General features: G+C 46.8%; 1 protein-coding gene and 1 long non-coding RNA gene across 2 annotated transcripts; one reads left to right on the top strand and one right to left on the bottom strand.

Annotated features, from left to right (window-relative positions):
* Positions 1 to 2,645: 2,645 nt before the first annotated feature.
* On the bottom strand, positions 2,646 to 6,812 carry BTG2 (BTG anti-proliferation factor 2). Its single transcript, XM_077157456.1, has 2 exons — positions 6,508 to 6,812; positions 2,646 to 5,129 (listed from the first exon to the last, which is right to left on the bottom strand). The coding sequence occupies exons 1-2, from the start codon at positions 6,659 to 6,661 to the stop codon at positions 4,795 to 4,797; spliced, it is 489 nt and encodes a 162-aa protein (XP_077013571.1). The 5' UTR covers positions 6,662 to 6,812; the 3' UTR covers positions 2,646 to 4,794.
* A 139-nt stretch (positions 6,813 to 6,951) lies between these two features.
* On the top strand, positions 6,952 to 11,561 carry LOC143678996 (uncharacterized). The gene is made up of 3 exons (XR_013173512.1): positions 6,952 to 7,171; positions 9,793 to 9,943; positions 10,737 to 11,561. It is a non-coding gene; the product is annotated as an uncharacterized LOC143678996 (long non-coding RNA).
* The last annotated feature ends 1,031 nt before the right edge of the window (positions 11,562 to 12,592 follow it).

Raw genomic sequence — 12,592 nt, 5'->3', positions numbered from 1 at the left:
TGTTCTTGGAGGCACAAGTAGGTATTATTACTTTAATAACGGTTTCCTTACAGTTACCAGTTTACCAGAGTATCCTTCATCGCGGGATGAACTCAGAGCCCGCAAGAGATAAGGTTAACTTCCACTTGGAGAAATAATTCTCACTTAGTGAATACTTAAATGTGCCAAACACTGTTCAAGATAATTTCTTGGTCTCGTTTAATTCTCACAACGCTTTGAGATGGGTTCTATTCTCAATCCCATTTTACAAAGGAGGAAATTGAGGCATAGCTGGTTAAGTAACTTGCCTGAGCTTACATAGCTAGCAGGTAGACAGACGGTAGAGCTTAGAACCCCCCAGTTAGCGTAATACCAGAGCCTGGCTCGTTGCCACTCTGTGTCCTGCCTCACAATGCAGGAGTGACCCAAGCTAGGAAGATTATTACTTATTATTAGTGGAATTAACTACTTATTTCACTTCCCAGCCCAAACAACCTTTCAGTCTAACTAACTGAAAATAATGACAATAATTGGGCTAATTGCCTTCCAGTGACTTAGAATCAAGAGCTGACAGAAGGAACAGAGGTCATTTAACCCAACTCTAATTTCTAAGGCAGGAAAATCTGAGAGGCATGCCCAAATTTACACAGCTAGTTAGCAAGAAGAACCAGGACCACAATCCATATATTCTCCCTCCCAGCCCAGTACTTTCTTCGGCACCATGCTTTGTTAGGCAGAGAGGGGTTACTGGCCTGGAAGTCAGGACACTTCAGTCCTTCACTATCTTTCTTTACCAAAGGCTGCTGTAGGAACAGATGTCAGTCCCCACAGAAGTGGATTTCCTTCCCTTGGGGCTTGTTTGTTGCAGCATCAAGGACTCCCCCACCCAAACCTCCTTATCAGAAGCTAGGATGGGCTCCTAATCTGCAGCTCCCAGGGTCTTGTCTATACTCTCTAGGAGGTACATTATCATCCAAAAATAGCTGACAGAGTGCAGGTCTCCCAGGCTGGCTCTGTTTACCAAGTGCGGAAGCTAGAAGCAGAATGTACCAGCCAATGCCTGGTTCCTGAACACATGAAAGGCAACTGCAACTCCTTCAGTAGTTCTTGGCCAGAGTCCTTGTACCCCCAGCCAGGCCAAGGCATCCTTCCCATCCTTCTTGAAATTGGCCAGATCTAAAATAAATAACACATTGCTTAATCACAGAACCCCTCCGGGTAAATTTAAGAATTATTAGAGCCAAGAGCACCTTCAAGATGAATCTGTTCTTCTGTGGTTTCCCTGGTTTGCAAACACAGAGGTGGGCTGGGGAACTCCCCTTATTCTCCAGACAACCTCTCCTGAATTTCAGGTTTTCCATTAACTAATGAAATATCCTTCATGAGTGGGGACTTGAGAAACCAAGAAAATAGATGTAGACTTTGTACTGAATACTCAAAAGGGAATAGCATACCAAGATGAACAAAAATTTTTCAACCCTAACCCTGTCCTTACACCTAATGAAAAAAGGTCCTTATAAATGAGTTCCTAAGACATTTGTATTAGAGGCTGCAATTGAAAATGGAACCATTACTTTAAATAATAACCAATTCTAGATGCAGATGAACTGGCCTCCCTCCCCTCTCTCCATCCTTCAGTTCACCTATCGCCCACCCCCCTACCCCATATAAACATACTACACACAGCCTCCGTGGACTATCTCTGACCCTGCATACTTAAGACAAACTGCACATTTGTCGATGAAGATCACGTTAGTAGGATATGAAATGAAGGCAAAGGGGTTACCACTGCTGAAGAGTCAACATACTTATAATTTATTTTAAATACAGCCCACCTTTTGCCAAGAAAAGAAACTTGCCCAGGTAAAAAATGCACTTGTGACCTCCAGTGGGAACTGCTGAGCCAGCAGGTGGGGCTGGGGTGGGGAAGCCTGTGTCTAAACCTCTTGGAAAGAAGGCAGGAGTAGGGGTGGTAAAAACTGTTATCTCCTTGTATAGATTCTATCCATCTAGCCAAAGGGAATTATAAATTGGTAACAAATCTTTGGCTCTCATATCAGTGTTTGCTGCCAGAAATGGCTGATTTTTAGCTAATTTATGAACTCATTCAGCTACATGTATCGCTCCAGTGCATATTTCCCGAAGCCCAACTATTCTCATCTAATAAGACAAGAATGGCAGCTAGTGAATGACAGCCCAAGATGGTGAAAAGCTTTACCAGGAATTTCATAAAACAACCCTACCCAAGCCGGGAAGGAGTTCAGTGTCCCCTGCTCAGCACCCCCTATCTGTGAGAAACAGATTGTGTCTGAATTATTTTCAAAATTTTCAATGCCTTGTACTTAGAATACATGCTTGCTGAATGAATGAATGAAACTAAGGCCTAGCAATAACAGGGCCCTTAGACTAAACAATGCTCAGAGTAGGAGAACCCTGTCCATTTTAGTATTTTCCTAGGGATCTGTTAGTATAGGCATCCGAGGAGGAAAGCAAGGAGATGCCAGATAACAGCTCAGCTACAACTACATTTTGCTTTTATACCAGCCACAAATACTGGTCTCCTGAATGCAACTGAAGAAAAATACTATGAGACACAAAGAAAGGATTTGGACCAGACAGGGAAATGCAAATTAGTGATGTGGGAAATTTACCTCTATACACAAGGCTTCATCTGCTACATTTTTATTAAAGTAACAAAAAAAAGGTGTACATTTGTCCATAAAGCTGTACATTCTTCCATATAAAAACACTATTTTACAATTAGTAACCTTTGTCTTTTCGCCAGAAATAGCTTACAAACATACTACCATTATTTATTTTTACTTAATAGGAGAGACAGGCCTGCTCAACAGTCCAGCTCTGGGGTTTTGTTGTTTTTAAAGTGAATATCAAAAAGAAGAGAGAAAAGACTAAGCATGAAACTGTGAGGTTGCTTCTAAAAAAGCAAGGACTGTTTGCTGACAAGAGGCAAGAACACAAACTGCAGTGATTCACAGCTTTGTTTCAACCCACAGGCCAGAGAGTGAGCTCTCAGGTCTGGGGGCCCAAAATTAACTTTAAAGCAATTAAAACTGGAAGCAAAGTCTGGGAAGGCAGCATGGAATCTGGAGAGTTGAACAAGAGGCAGAACTGGGAGAAATAGGAAAGAAGAGTGTTTAGTAAATAGCACCTTTTTGAGTCAGAATAGATAGTTAAGAAACCAGGAATGGGGCCTGGCAGTGGGGAAGGAGCCTGGAGGTGAGGGGAAGAAGCTTCCTCATAAGGGCCAAGGGCAGGAGGGAAGCCATGCTGACCAGATGCTCTAGCTACATCCTTCTTAAGGTGATTCGGTTTGGGAAACTCAAAGCCTTCAGAGAACCTCTCATCAACATCACTGAGAAACTGAAGGGTACTTCTTCCCAGTGTAATTTTCCATTTTTCTCTAACCCAGAACAATAAATATTGCACAAATCTACAAATTGGGATGGTACTGAGAGTGATAGCAACCTCTATCACAGGTGCTCTGAGCACCAGGGGGATAAAACAGTGCCCCAGGTTTGGCTTTTAGTGTCAGCCCTACAGGAATACCAAGTAGACCTGCAGAATTTGGGGCACTCTCCCACTTAGCCAAGGAGTACCTGCAAGGCAAACCAGCCAGCTGTAATTCCAAGGACAGTAGGAGATATTGTTCCCGAAGTCCACCAGGACACCAGGAGGTTCTGAGAGCCAGTTCTCCTCCAGACCCACCTGGCACCCAGGAGACCATATTGCACAGTGACTGAGCACTCTTGTCTTAGAAAAGAGGGTAGCTCCATGACCAAACCAGAGGGGGAAAGAAGGAGGGGCTAGAGAGGGGAAGGAGTGTTGTGCTTTTGAAAAGAAGGCAGTGATAAAGGACCTAGAGTTCCCTGTAGCTTTTGATTCACCTATCAATGGGATAATAGCAGCAGCATCAGAACTTATGTATGGTTCCAGAAAGGGTTTTGGCCAAAAAACATCTCCAGTGGATACTCTTTGGGTCCCAAAATGGCATTGCAAAATCACCCCCAAATTATTGGCCACACATACACACAGAGCAGCACATAGCAAAGCAAAGGTTTTGTGCAGAGTTCCCTTCCATCTCACCCCCAAAAGACCTCTAAGCCCAGCCTTACACCCCAAACCAATACAAAAGGTTTTAGACTGAAGTCTGGGGAGCAATATTTACAAGCCCCTGAAGGTAGACTAAGAAACAAGTCATGGTTTCAAGAAAAGCTGCTTAGAACAGAAGAAATAAGGAGAGGCCTTTTCACTCTCTGCTCAGGATCTCATCAGAAAAAGAGGAGATAATAGGCAACATAGTATTATTTAAGTCCAAGCTTGAATGCCCCTGAGTTAAGAGTGGGGTCAGGGATGCAGGTGTCCAAGTTGGGAGAGTGAGAGGTTTGAACTGAGTCTCCCTTCCTGCACCAGGGCACATCCTGACCACTCTCATTCACAGTTGCTAACCTTGTTGCTCCCTCTCACATCTTTCTGGGGTGCTGGCCAAGCTTCTCACCTCACCTTGGCCAGGCCTGCTCCAACCACTCCCCCTCCCACAGGCAGACACTGGCTCCCAGACTCAAGTGCACAACAGTTCTCTCCAAAGGCACCTGGGGAAGCCCCTTCGAAGAAGCTCCCTTTAAGGATTTTTTTCTTAAAAAAAACTTTTGGTTTTTTCTCTTTTCTTAAAAAAAAATAATATATATATAAATAGATCTTCATTTAAAAATACAGTTCCCCAGGTTGAGGTATGCAGCGGCCTGTTGTCACGGCAGAATGAGCACAGGAGAGTGCCAGGCTGGGGGCAGGAGGGATCTAACTAGAGATTGCCATCACGTAGTTCTTCGAGGGGCTGCTCCTGCCCAGCATCATTTGGTTCTTGCAGGTGAGGAGCCCGTAAGAGGTGGCCACTGGGGCCTCCTCATACAGGACACAGATGGAACCATCCTCCCCAATGCGGTAGGACACCTCATAGGGGTCCACCCACAGGGTCAGCTCACTGGGGAGCAGCTGGTGCAGCTGGGGCTGGCTGAGTCCGATCCGGCTGGCCACCTTGCTGATGATGGGGTCCATCTTGTGGTTGATGCGGATGCAGCGATAGCCAGAGCCCTTGGATGGCTTTTCAGGAAACCAGTGGTGTCTGTAGTGCTCTGCAGAGAGGGGACAAGAGGGAGATTCTCTGGTTAGAGCAAATGGGCATGGGCCATGGGCGCTACTATAAGGTGGGGGTCAAGACAGGGGGCCAGGAGGAGAGAAAGGGACCCAGTGAGGTTAAATAAACAAAGTAGTTTCTCCAGAGCTCCAGGACCCTCCTGAAATCCTCCTGCCACTCTAACAGAGAAAACTTTTTAAGAGCTGTAGAGCTCTCTCTTTTGGGACAGTTGTGTGTGTGTGTGTGTGTGTGTGTGTGTGTGTGTGTGTGTGTGTGTGTGTGTGTGTGTGTGTGTGTGCATGCCTGTGTATACTGGAGGATGGGGCGGGGGAAGGGGGACAGTGCAAGAGCTCTGGGTCTCTCTGTAGTGGCCAGTATGTTGTTTTTGGCACATCCTCGGTTTAAGGAGAGAGGGGTGTGACAGGGTCTGGCATGTGGGGCTGGATCTAGGACACAGAGGCTTTCAACAATGTCAGGGTCCACAGCCACGTCACGGGTTTCCCATTGCGTGCCCCAGAATCAGAGAACCTTAGCAGTCACTAAGGGAATGAAAAAATGAGTTGTTTCACAAAACATTCTGTTGTTCCTCAGAAGAGAGGATATGTGTGAGCGTGTTCAGAGATGGTTACTGCGGTTGGGGACAGCCAGCCAACACAGCCAAACGGCTAGAATCGGCTGGGAGAGAGTCCTCTCCCACCCAGAGGGCTGCTTATCTCTTTTCAACCTCCCTCAACTCACCCACTCCAACACATGCCCGTGGAGCGTGGTTACGAAGAGTTACTAACTATGAGGCTCACTCGGGTACCATAATAGGAGGCAGATGGCTAAGGGGAACCAGAAGGAACTCAAGGGGCCCAGATTCCTACTTCAAGCGAGTCAACAGCAGCGAGACTGGCCCGGCACAGCGCAGTGCCGTACCCGCGGGAAGAGCCAGGGAAGGATCTCTAAGTTGTTGAAATGGCTCAACTGCGACTTCTTCTCCCAAACGGAACGCCTCGGGCGGCCGCGCTTTGTTACCCTCAGCGTCCCTCAAGTGTCTCAAGGTCTCAAAGGTCCCAGGAAAGCGACGAATCCGCACCGTGACCCGCTGGAACCCGCTCTTCGGAGGACATAAGCTGGGGACTCGGTCTCGCACCCCAGGACGGCGGAGAAGGCGCTCAACCAGAACCACCACCAACTGAGACCAGAGCGCAGGGCGGGGGAGGAGAGCTGTGCCCCTGGGGGCGGTGGGCTGCTGGCTGCCCCGGGGGCCGCAAGACGGAAACCGAGTCCCGGAGCTGCCCGCGCGGGCAACTTGGCCCTGAGAGAGGAAAGGCGCCCCGGGCAGGGACGGGGGCCGAGCCCTGGAGGCAGCGGGATCCTCGGCGTGCGCTCACCTGTTAGTGCCTCCTGGAGAGCCCCGCTGAACACCTTAAGTCTCTGCTCGCTCACGCAGCCTCGGGTCCGCAGGAGGCTGGAGAGGAAGCCCACGGCGGCGGCGATCTCCGGCAGCATATCGGTTCTCTTCCCGGTCCAGCGAGCCTGGCTCATATCGTGCGCGGCTCGGGAAGGACACGGCGTGGGGCAGTGAGAGGTCTCTGGATGGGACGCGCCGCTAGGCGGAAGAATTCGGACGTACGGGCGCAGTACCCTGTGTTCGCCTAGCCGCAGCTCGGACTCTGCCTGGGCTTCCCGCGAGCCGCGCCTTTCATACTGTTCGCGGAGGTGGGGGAGCCTGCGGCGGTGCTCATTGGCCGCCGCAAGCGGATGGGGGCTAGGTCGGACGCCTCGCCCCGCCCCGCGCACAGCCGCTAGCCCCCGCCCCCGCCGCCACCCCTGCTGCCACCCCCGCGGCCTCCTCGGCGGTGAGGTCATCGTCGGCTGACGTCAGTGCTGGGAACCCGAGCTGAGCTTGGGAGCAGAGGGAGGCTGGTGCAGAAAGAAGGGGCCGGAGCTGAAAGTTCACCTCGGAGGTAAAGGGCTCCCAATTTGCTCCACGCTGGGGATGTCCTGACCTCTCCTGTCCACCGTTCCAAAATCCGACTATCCTTCAAGGCTCAGGTTAGACGCCGCTTCCTCCGAGAAGCCTTCGCTGGTACCACCTGTCCCAAGCGGTTCCCTTTTATGATTCCCATAGCGTTTTCCAACCACGCACCGTCAGCACCACTCTTCTGGACGCTTTGTCACCATTTCACCACTTTGCCCTTTCTTAGCTATCCGAGGGGGTTCCTCTCGGCTCTTCGAAAATGAGGATTGAACTTTCTGTTTATTTCCACAACAGCCCCACTTCCTCCAACAAGTTCTGCTTTTTCTCTCAACCAATTTTTTTTTTTTCTATTGCGTAGAAGCATCTCAGGCTCACCTGTCTGGCGGGTGGAAGTGCAGGGAGTGTTACAAGATTTTCTTTGTCCCTTCAAGCTATTTTTCTAGTTCCCTCCTTCCGTTAAATGGCAACATTTTTAAATAAGTGGTCTGCACTCAGCTGCACACATCTTTACCTCCCATCCTTGCCCTTCTCCCTGCAGCTGATCTTCCTTCCTCATAGTGAATCGAGGGTCTAGCATACATAAATGCCCCGTACATGTTTGTTAAATAAATCAAATCCTATGGCCTCTGTGAATTTGGAGTTTCCTTGTTCTCTGGGCAGGCATGTCTGGCCCTGTTGACCACTTTCTTCTGATAGCCGTCTCACCCTGTTTCTTTGACACTATATCCTGGGTTCTCTGCCTCTTCCCCTGGCTTTGCCTTCCTGGGATGCCTACTCAACCCTGTGCCCATCGCTAAACCCTTAGTCCTTTTCTCTCAGTTTTCTTTCCTCAAATAGATCTAATTCAGGTTGTCCATTTTTATTTTTATGATTTACAGTTGACTTTCAAATCTGGATACTGTGCCCTCTATCCTTTCAACCTGTTCCTCCCACACCTGCTTTGTTCCTCCCCTTGGAAGTCCTGCCACCATCTCAATGTCAGCCAAACTCCGTGTCTTCTCCAAAGTGAGCTCCCTTCCTGGTCTCCATTTCTATCAGAGACACCATCATTTCCCAAGACCTCCAGCCAGAAAACTCAGACTGACTTCTGGCTTCTCCTTGTGCTTTGCTCCTCAGATCCAGTCCCATGAACTGTTGCTTCTTCATTACTAGATGTTTGCCATGGTCTCTGTCCAATCCTATTCCCAAACCACTCTTTCTACTATTAATAGATATCCCTTCCTAAAGTACAGCTCATGTGTCCCACCTCTTCTTATAACTCATCAAAATGCCCTGGAATTGTAATATTTTGGAATTAAACACATTTTCTAGTTGGCTTCTTTGTCAACTTTTCCTTGAAGCTGGATCAAACCAGATGAGACTCCTGTGCTTAATGAGGGGAAAAAGATATGTTACAGGAACCAGGGTTGAGACTAGAAACAAGATAGGCTAGAGGTGCATCAGACCAAAGAGACAAGGTGTCAGCAAGACCAGAGTTGACCAAGGTCAACCACTAAAGAAGTCAGGGAAACTGGTCAAGGTATAGGCAGGTGTACCGTGTCACTTAGTACCTAAATCTGAAAACACTGACTGTCTACCTGGGCTTACTTAGACAGGGGTCTGGTGTTCTGGGCCCTACAATGCCTGCAAGCAAAATTGATGAAAAAAAATATTCTGACAGATCATCACCTGGGCTTTGCCTTAGAGAATATGACTCTGTCCTTATGTGCATTTTGATATTGTTCATGAAACCACGCAGCTAGTTCTCAACAGTCAGAAATGGGACCGAGTCTGCGGACTTGGACTACAATGTCCTTACCATCAGACCGTGGAGCCCCGGTGCTGTTATTCCCATGGCCCGTGGTCCCACAGAGCTGTTATTCCAGATGATGTTGCAATGAATGGAGGTGGGGGGTGGGGGGAGGGAAACATCCTGCATTTGCTGGGACAGGAGCAGGAAGCCCTTATGGCACTCCAGGGTCTGCCTAGCCTTATCATTGGTGATTAGGTAGAACCTATTATGGGGCATAGGTAATCCATAAAAACCAGAGGGCTGCTTCCCCACTTTCTCATCCTCTTTTCTTTCTACATATAAGCCTAAGGAGAGGAAGCTAAATTTACCCATATTTAAAGTTCCCAAATAATGAGTTGTACCCAGCTCAGGATTTGGGTTCTCAAGTCAGTTTCTTATTACACTGAATATATCATAGTTCAAATAAGTTTTGAAAATTCCTCAAACTACTCCTATGCTTCCCCTCTTTCCTCCTCCTCCACCATCTTCTCCTTCTTCTATTACTTCTCCTCCTCTCCTCCTTCTCTCTCTGGCCAAGGCCCTTGAATTGAATTTTGAACATTAGATGCTCTGACACTGTGTCTGCACCCACTAAAAAATGGATGTGGTACCAGTGGGGGTGAGGGTGGAACTCAGTTTATGCCTTACTTGGACCAGAAGTTTCTTTTAAGGCACATGACCCCAGACTCACTGGCTCCTCTGGTCCTGGTTGCCCATCTCATCCACTTGCATGGGCCACACAGGTGGGCTGCCCATACAGCTGCCCTTCTCAGACCAGATCCTCCCTAGATCTGGGTCCCTCGCCCAAACCTCTGCTCTGGCCGTCTGTGGGCTCATCATACAGGCCTTGCCCTCCACTTCCCAGTCAAGAGCATCCAGATCGTTTGCATCCAGATCATTTTACCTGACTGTTTTCTTTCCCAGCTCCCTGATGGGTGCCTGCAAAGCCTTGGTTGCCAAGGTTACCTCTGAGTTTCTGACCACACGTAGAAACCTGAAGCTGAGTGAAGATGATCTGCAGGCAGAGGCTGGGCTGAGTTATTCCAGGAGGATGACATCAGCTCACTCCTACACTGTGAGATGTGTATTTTATTAATTTTTTAATTTTTTTAAAAAATAAAACAAACACAAACATTCTTAACATATGATCATTCCGTTCTACATATATAATCAGTAATTCTCAATATCATCACATATTTGCATATTCATCATCATGATCATTTCTTAGAACATTTGTATCAATTCAGAAAAAGAAATAAAAAGAAAAGAGAAAGAAATTCATACATACCATACCCCTTACCCCTCCCTTTCACTAGCATTTCAAGCTACTAAATTTATTTTAGCATTTGTTCCCCAATATGTTTTACTCATCTGTTGATAAGGTAGATAAAAGGAGCATCAGACACAAGGTTTTCACAATCACACAGTCACATTGTAAAAGTTATATCATTATACAATCATCTTCAAGAAATATGGCTACTGGAACACAGCTCTACATTTTCAGGCAGTTCCCTCCAGCCTCTCCATTACATCCTGACTAACAAGGTGATGAGATGTGTTTTTTTTAAAGGAGTGTGTGTGTGTGTGTGTGTGTGTGTGTGTGTGTGTGTGAGAGAGAGCAGGTAGGGAGGGCAGTGTATGTGAGTGCATCTAAGTGCTGAAATGTGTATGTATGCTTGGAAATTTGTAGATAGGAGAAAATAAGGATATATGTTTGCAGATATTAATATAGCAGTATATACTGGGGAATGTTTTGTGGAGTGTGGATGTTTGGTTGGGGTGTACATTTTGGCAGTGAGAGCATATTTTGGCGGGGTATGTCTGTGTGTGGCTGGTACAGATGCTAATTTGATCTTTCCTCTTCTCAGACCTGTGTGGTAACAACACTGCTCTGCTGCCCAGAGCTGATAAGAAACATCATCCAGAAACACCAGATGCCTCTTCCTCACTTCCTAATCAGGGTGGAAATACTGCTAAATAGAATTCATAACTTTGCAAGCATCGTTGGGTAATATCCAGGCCCTCTTTTGTAGTTCTCTATCATCTCTCAAAGTTGTACCTTTTAATTTTATTATTATTATCTTTTTTTTTTTTCCTGTGAGCAGGCACCAGGAAACGAATGCACCTTTTAATTTTAAGATCATATCCAGGCCAGTTAGTCTGGGATTTATTCATTAGAATTAGGAACAGGAATCAAAGACCAAAGAAAATACCATTTTCCCTCAAAGGTTTAAAAGAGGATTTCAGGAAAGTGGGCATGTTAGCTATTTTTAAAATTTCTGTCTTAAACCCCCTCACCCACCCTAAAGTGAACTGAGAACAAGGACAGAAATAGATAATGCAAAGATGATTAGGGTTGAAGGTAAATGGAAAACGACCCACATGGACTAAATGAAGCCTCATAAAATGCAAATAAGCAAGGGGCTTTCTAATCTGCAAATCACAATGATTTTCATGTCCGTAGGAACCTTTTTGAGAACCCATTGAAGGCTAGCGAAGATCCAAAAGCTAAAAAGTAACCTATTTCTCCATTTTATTTGAAGATAGTAGCAAAAAGAAGATTCAATTGTACAAAAAGCACCTAAATTAGACAACAGAAGAACTTCTTGATAGGAAAAGTGAGCATCTAAAGAGCAAAATGCCTGCTTTAGCCAGGACACACTCCTAGGTACAGGACTTTTTTTTTTGTCATGGGCAGGCTCCAGGAATTGAACCCCTGGCACTGGCATGGCAGGTGAGAATTCTGCCTCTGAGCCACCTTTTTTTTTTTTTCAATATGCTGTATGGTGGGGATCACATTTCATTATTTTTCCATGTGAGTATCCCGTTATTGCAGCAGCACTTGTTGAATTTGTGTTTGTTTTGCTTGCTTGTTTGTTTTTTGGGACGTGCATGGACCCGGAATTGAACCCACGTCTCCCGCATGGCAGGCGAGAATTCTACCACTGAACTACCCTTGTATCCCTGGTACAGGACATTTTTACAGGAGAGTATGAAGAGAGTCAGAGAGGGTGGTGCATGAAGGCTGCAGGCCTCTCCCCAAGCTGCCATTTAACCTGGAAAGCCTCAGAGCCTCAGTGGCTGCCCACTATTTCCAGGTGAGCAGACGCAGCTGAGGCAGATGTAGGTGCCACTTGTCATCAACAGGGAAGCCCGACAGACACCTAATGGCTAAAAGGATAAGGGCCTCTCTAAGCCCTGGGTTCACCTGCAGGTGAGCTGGGGGTCTGGAAGGGTCATAGTTGTCTGGTTTAGTCCATGTCTTTCTTCTCAGCTTGCTCAATACTCTCTTCTTAATCCACTCATCTATGGCTGCAGTTCCCTTCTCTGGGTAACTCAGAAGTCACAAACTGGAAGCTTGGGGCCTGGGGGGGATGGGGTAGGGCTGACCACAAATTTGCATTGTTTGGTCTCCATTAAGTGCTTAGGTATTTTAAAAATAAGCTGTCAACATTTCACTATTAGGAAGTATCATATTTAAAATATGTGGATTTTTAATTTATCTTTAAAACCCCAGTTATCTGTGTTTCAAACAGATTTTTCTGTTTAAACACTTGGACAAGTTAAAAACACTTGCCCCACATTCCTGTTTGGCAATAACAGACCCCTAAGGCAGTAAGTGTATGCTCCAGTTCCCCGTGATACCCCCACCACCACTCCCTCTTATCCCTGCTGAGGCCAAAGGGTGGTTGCCATTTATCATGGACACATGCTGACATGTTTG

This window comes from Tamandua tetradactyla, chromosome 4 (assembly GCF_023851605.1).
Source record: "Tamandua tetradactyla isolate mTamTet1 chromosome 4, mTamTet1.pri, whole genome shotgun sequence".
Taxonomy (NCBI): Eukaryota; Metazoa; Chordata; class Mammalia; order Pilosa; family Myrmecophagidae; genus Tamandua; species Tamandua tetradactyla.
The sequence above is the reverse complement of the archived record's forward strand: the minus strand, read 5'-3'. Positions and strand labels throughout refer to the sequence as shown.

What these genes read in the sequence shown, in the direction of transcription:
- BTG2 (XM_077157456.1), bottom strand. Translation starts at nt 6,661, where the DNA reads ATGAGCCAGGCTCGCTGGACCGGGAAGAGAACCGATATGCTGCCGGAG. An exon ending in TCTCCAGGAGGCACTAACAG is followed by an intron (nt 5,130 to 6,507) that starts GTGAGCGCACGC and finishes CCCTCTCTGCAG; the next exon opens with AGCACTACAGACACCACTGG.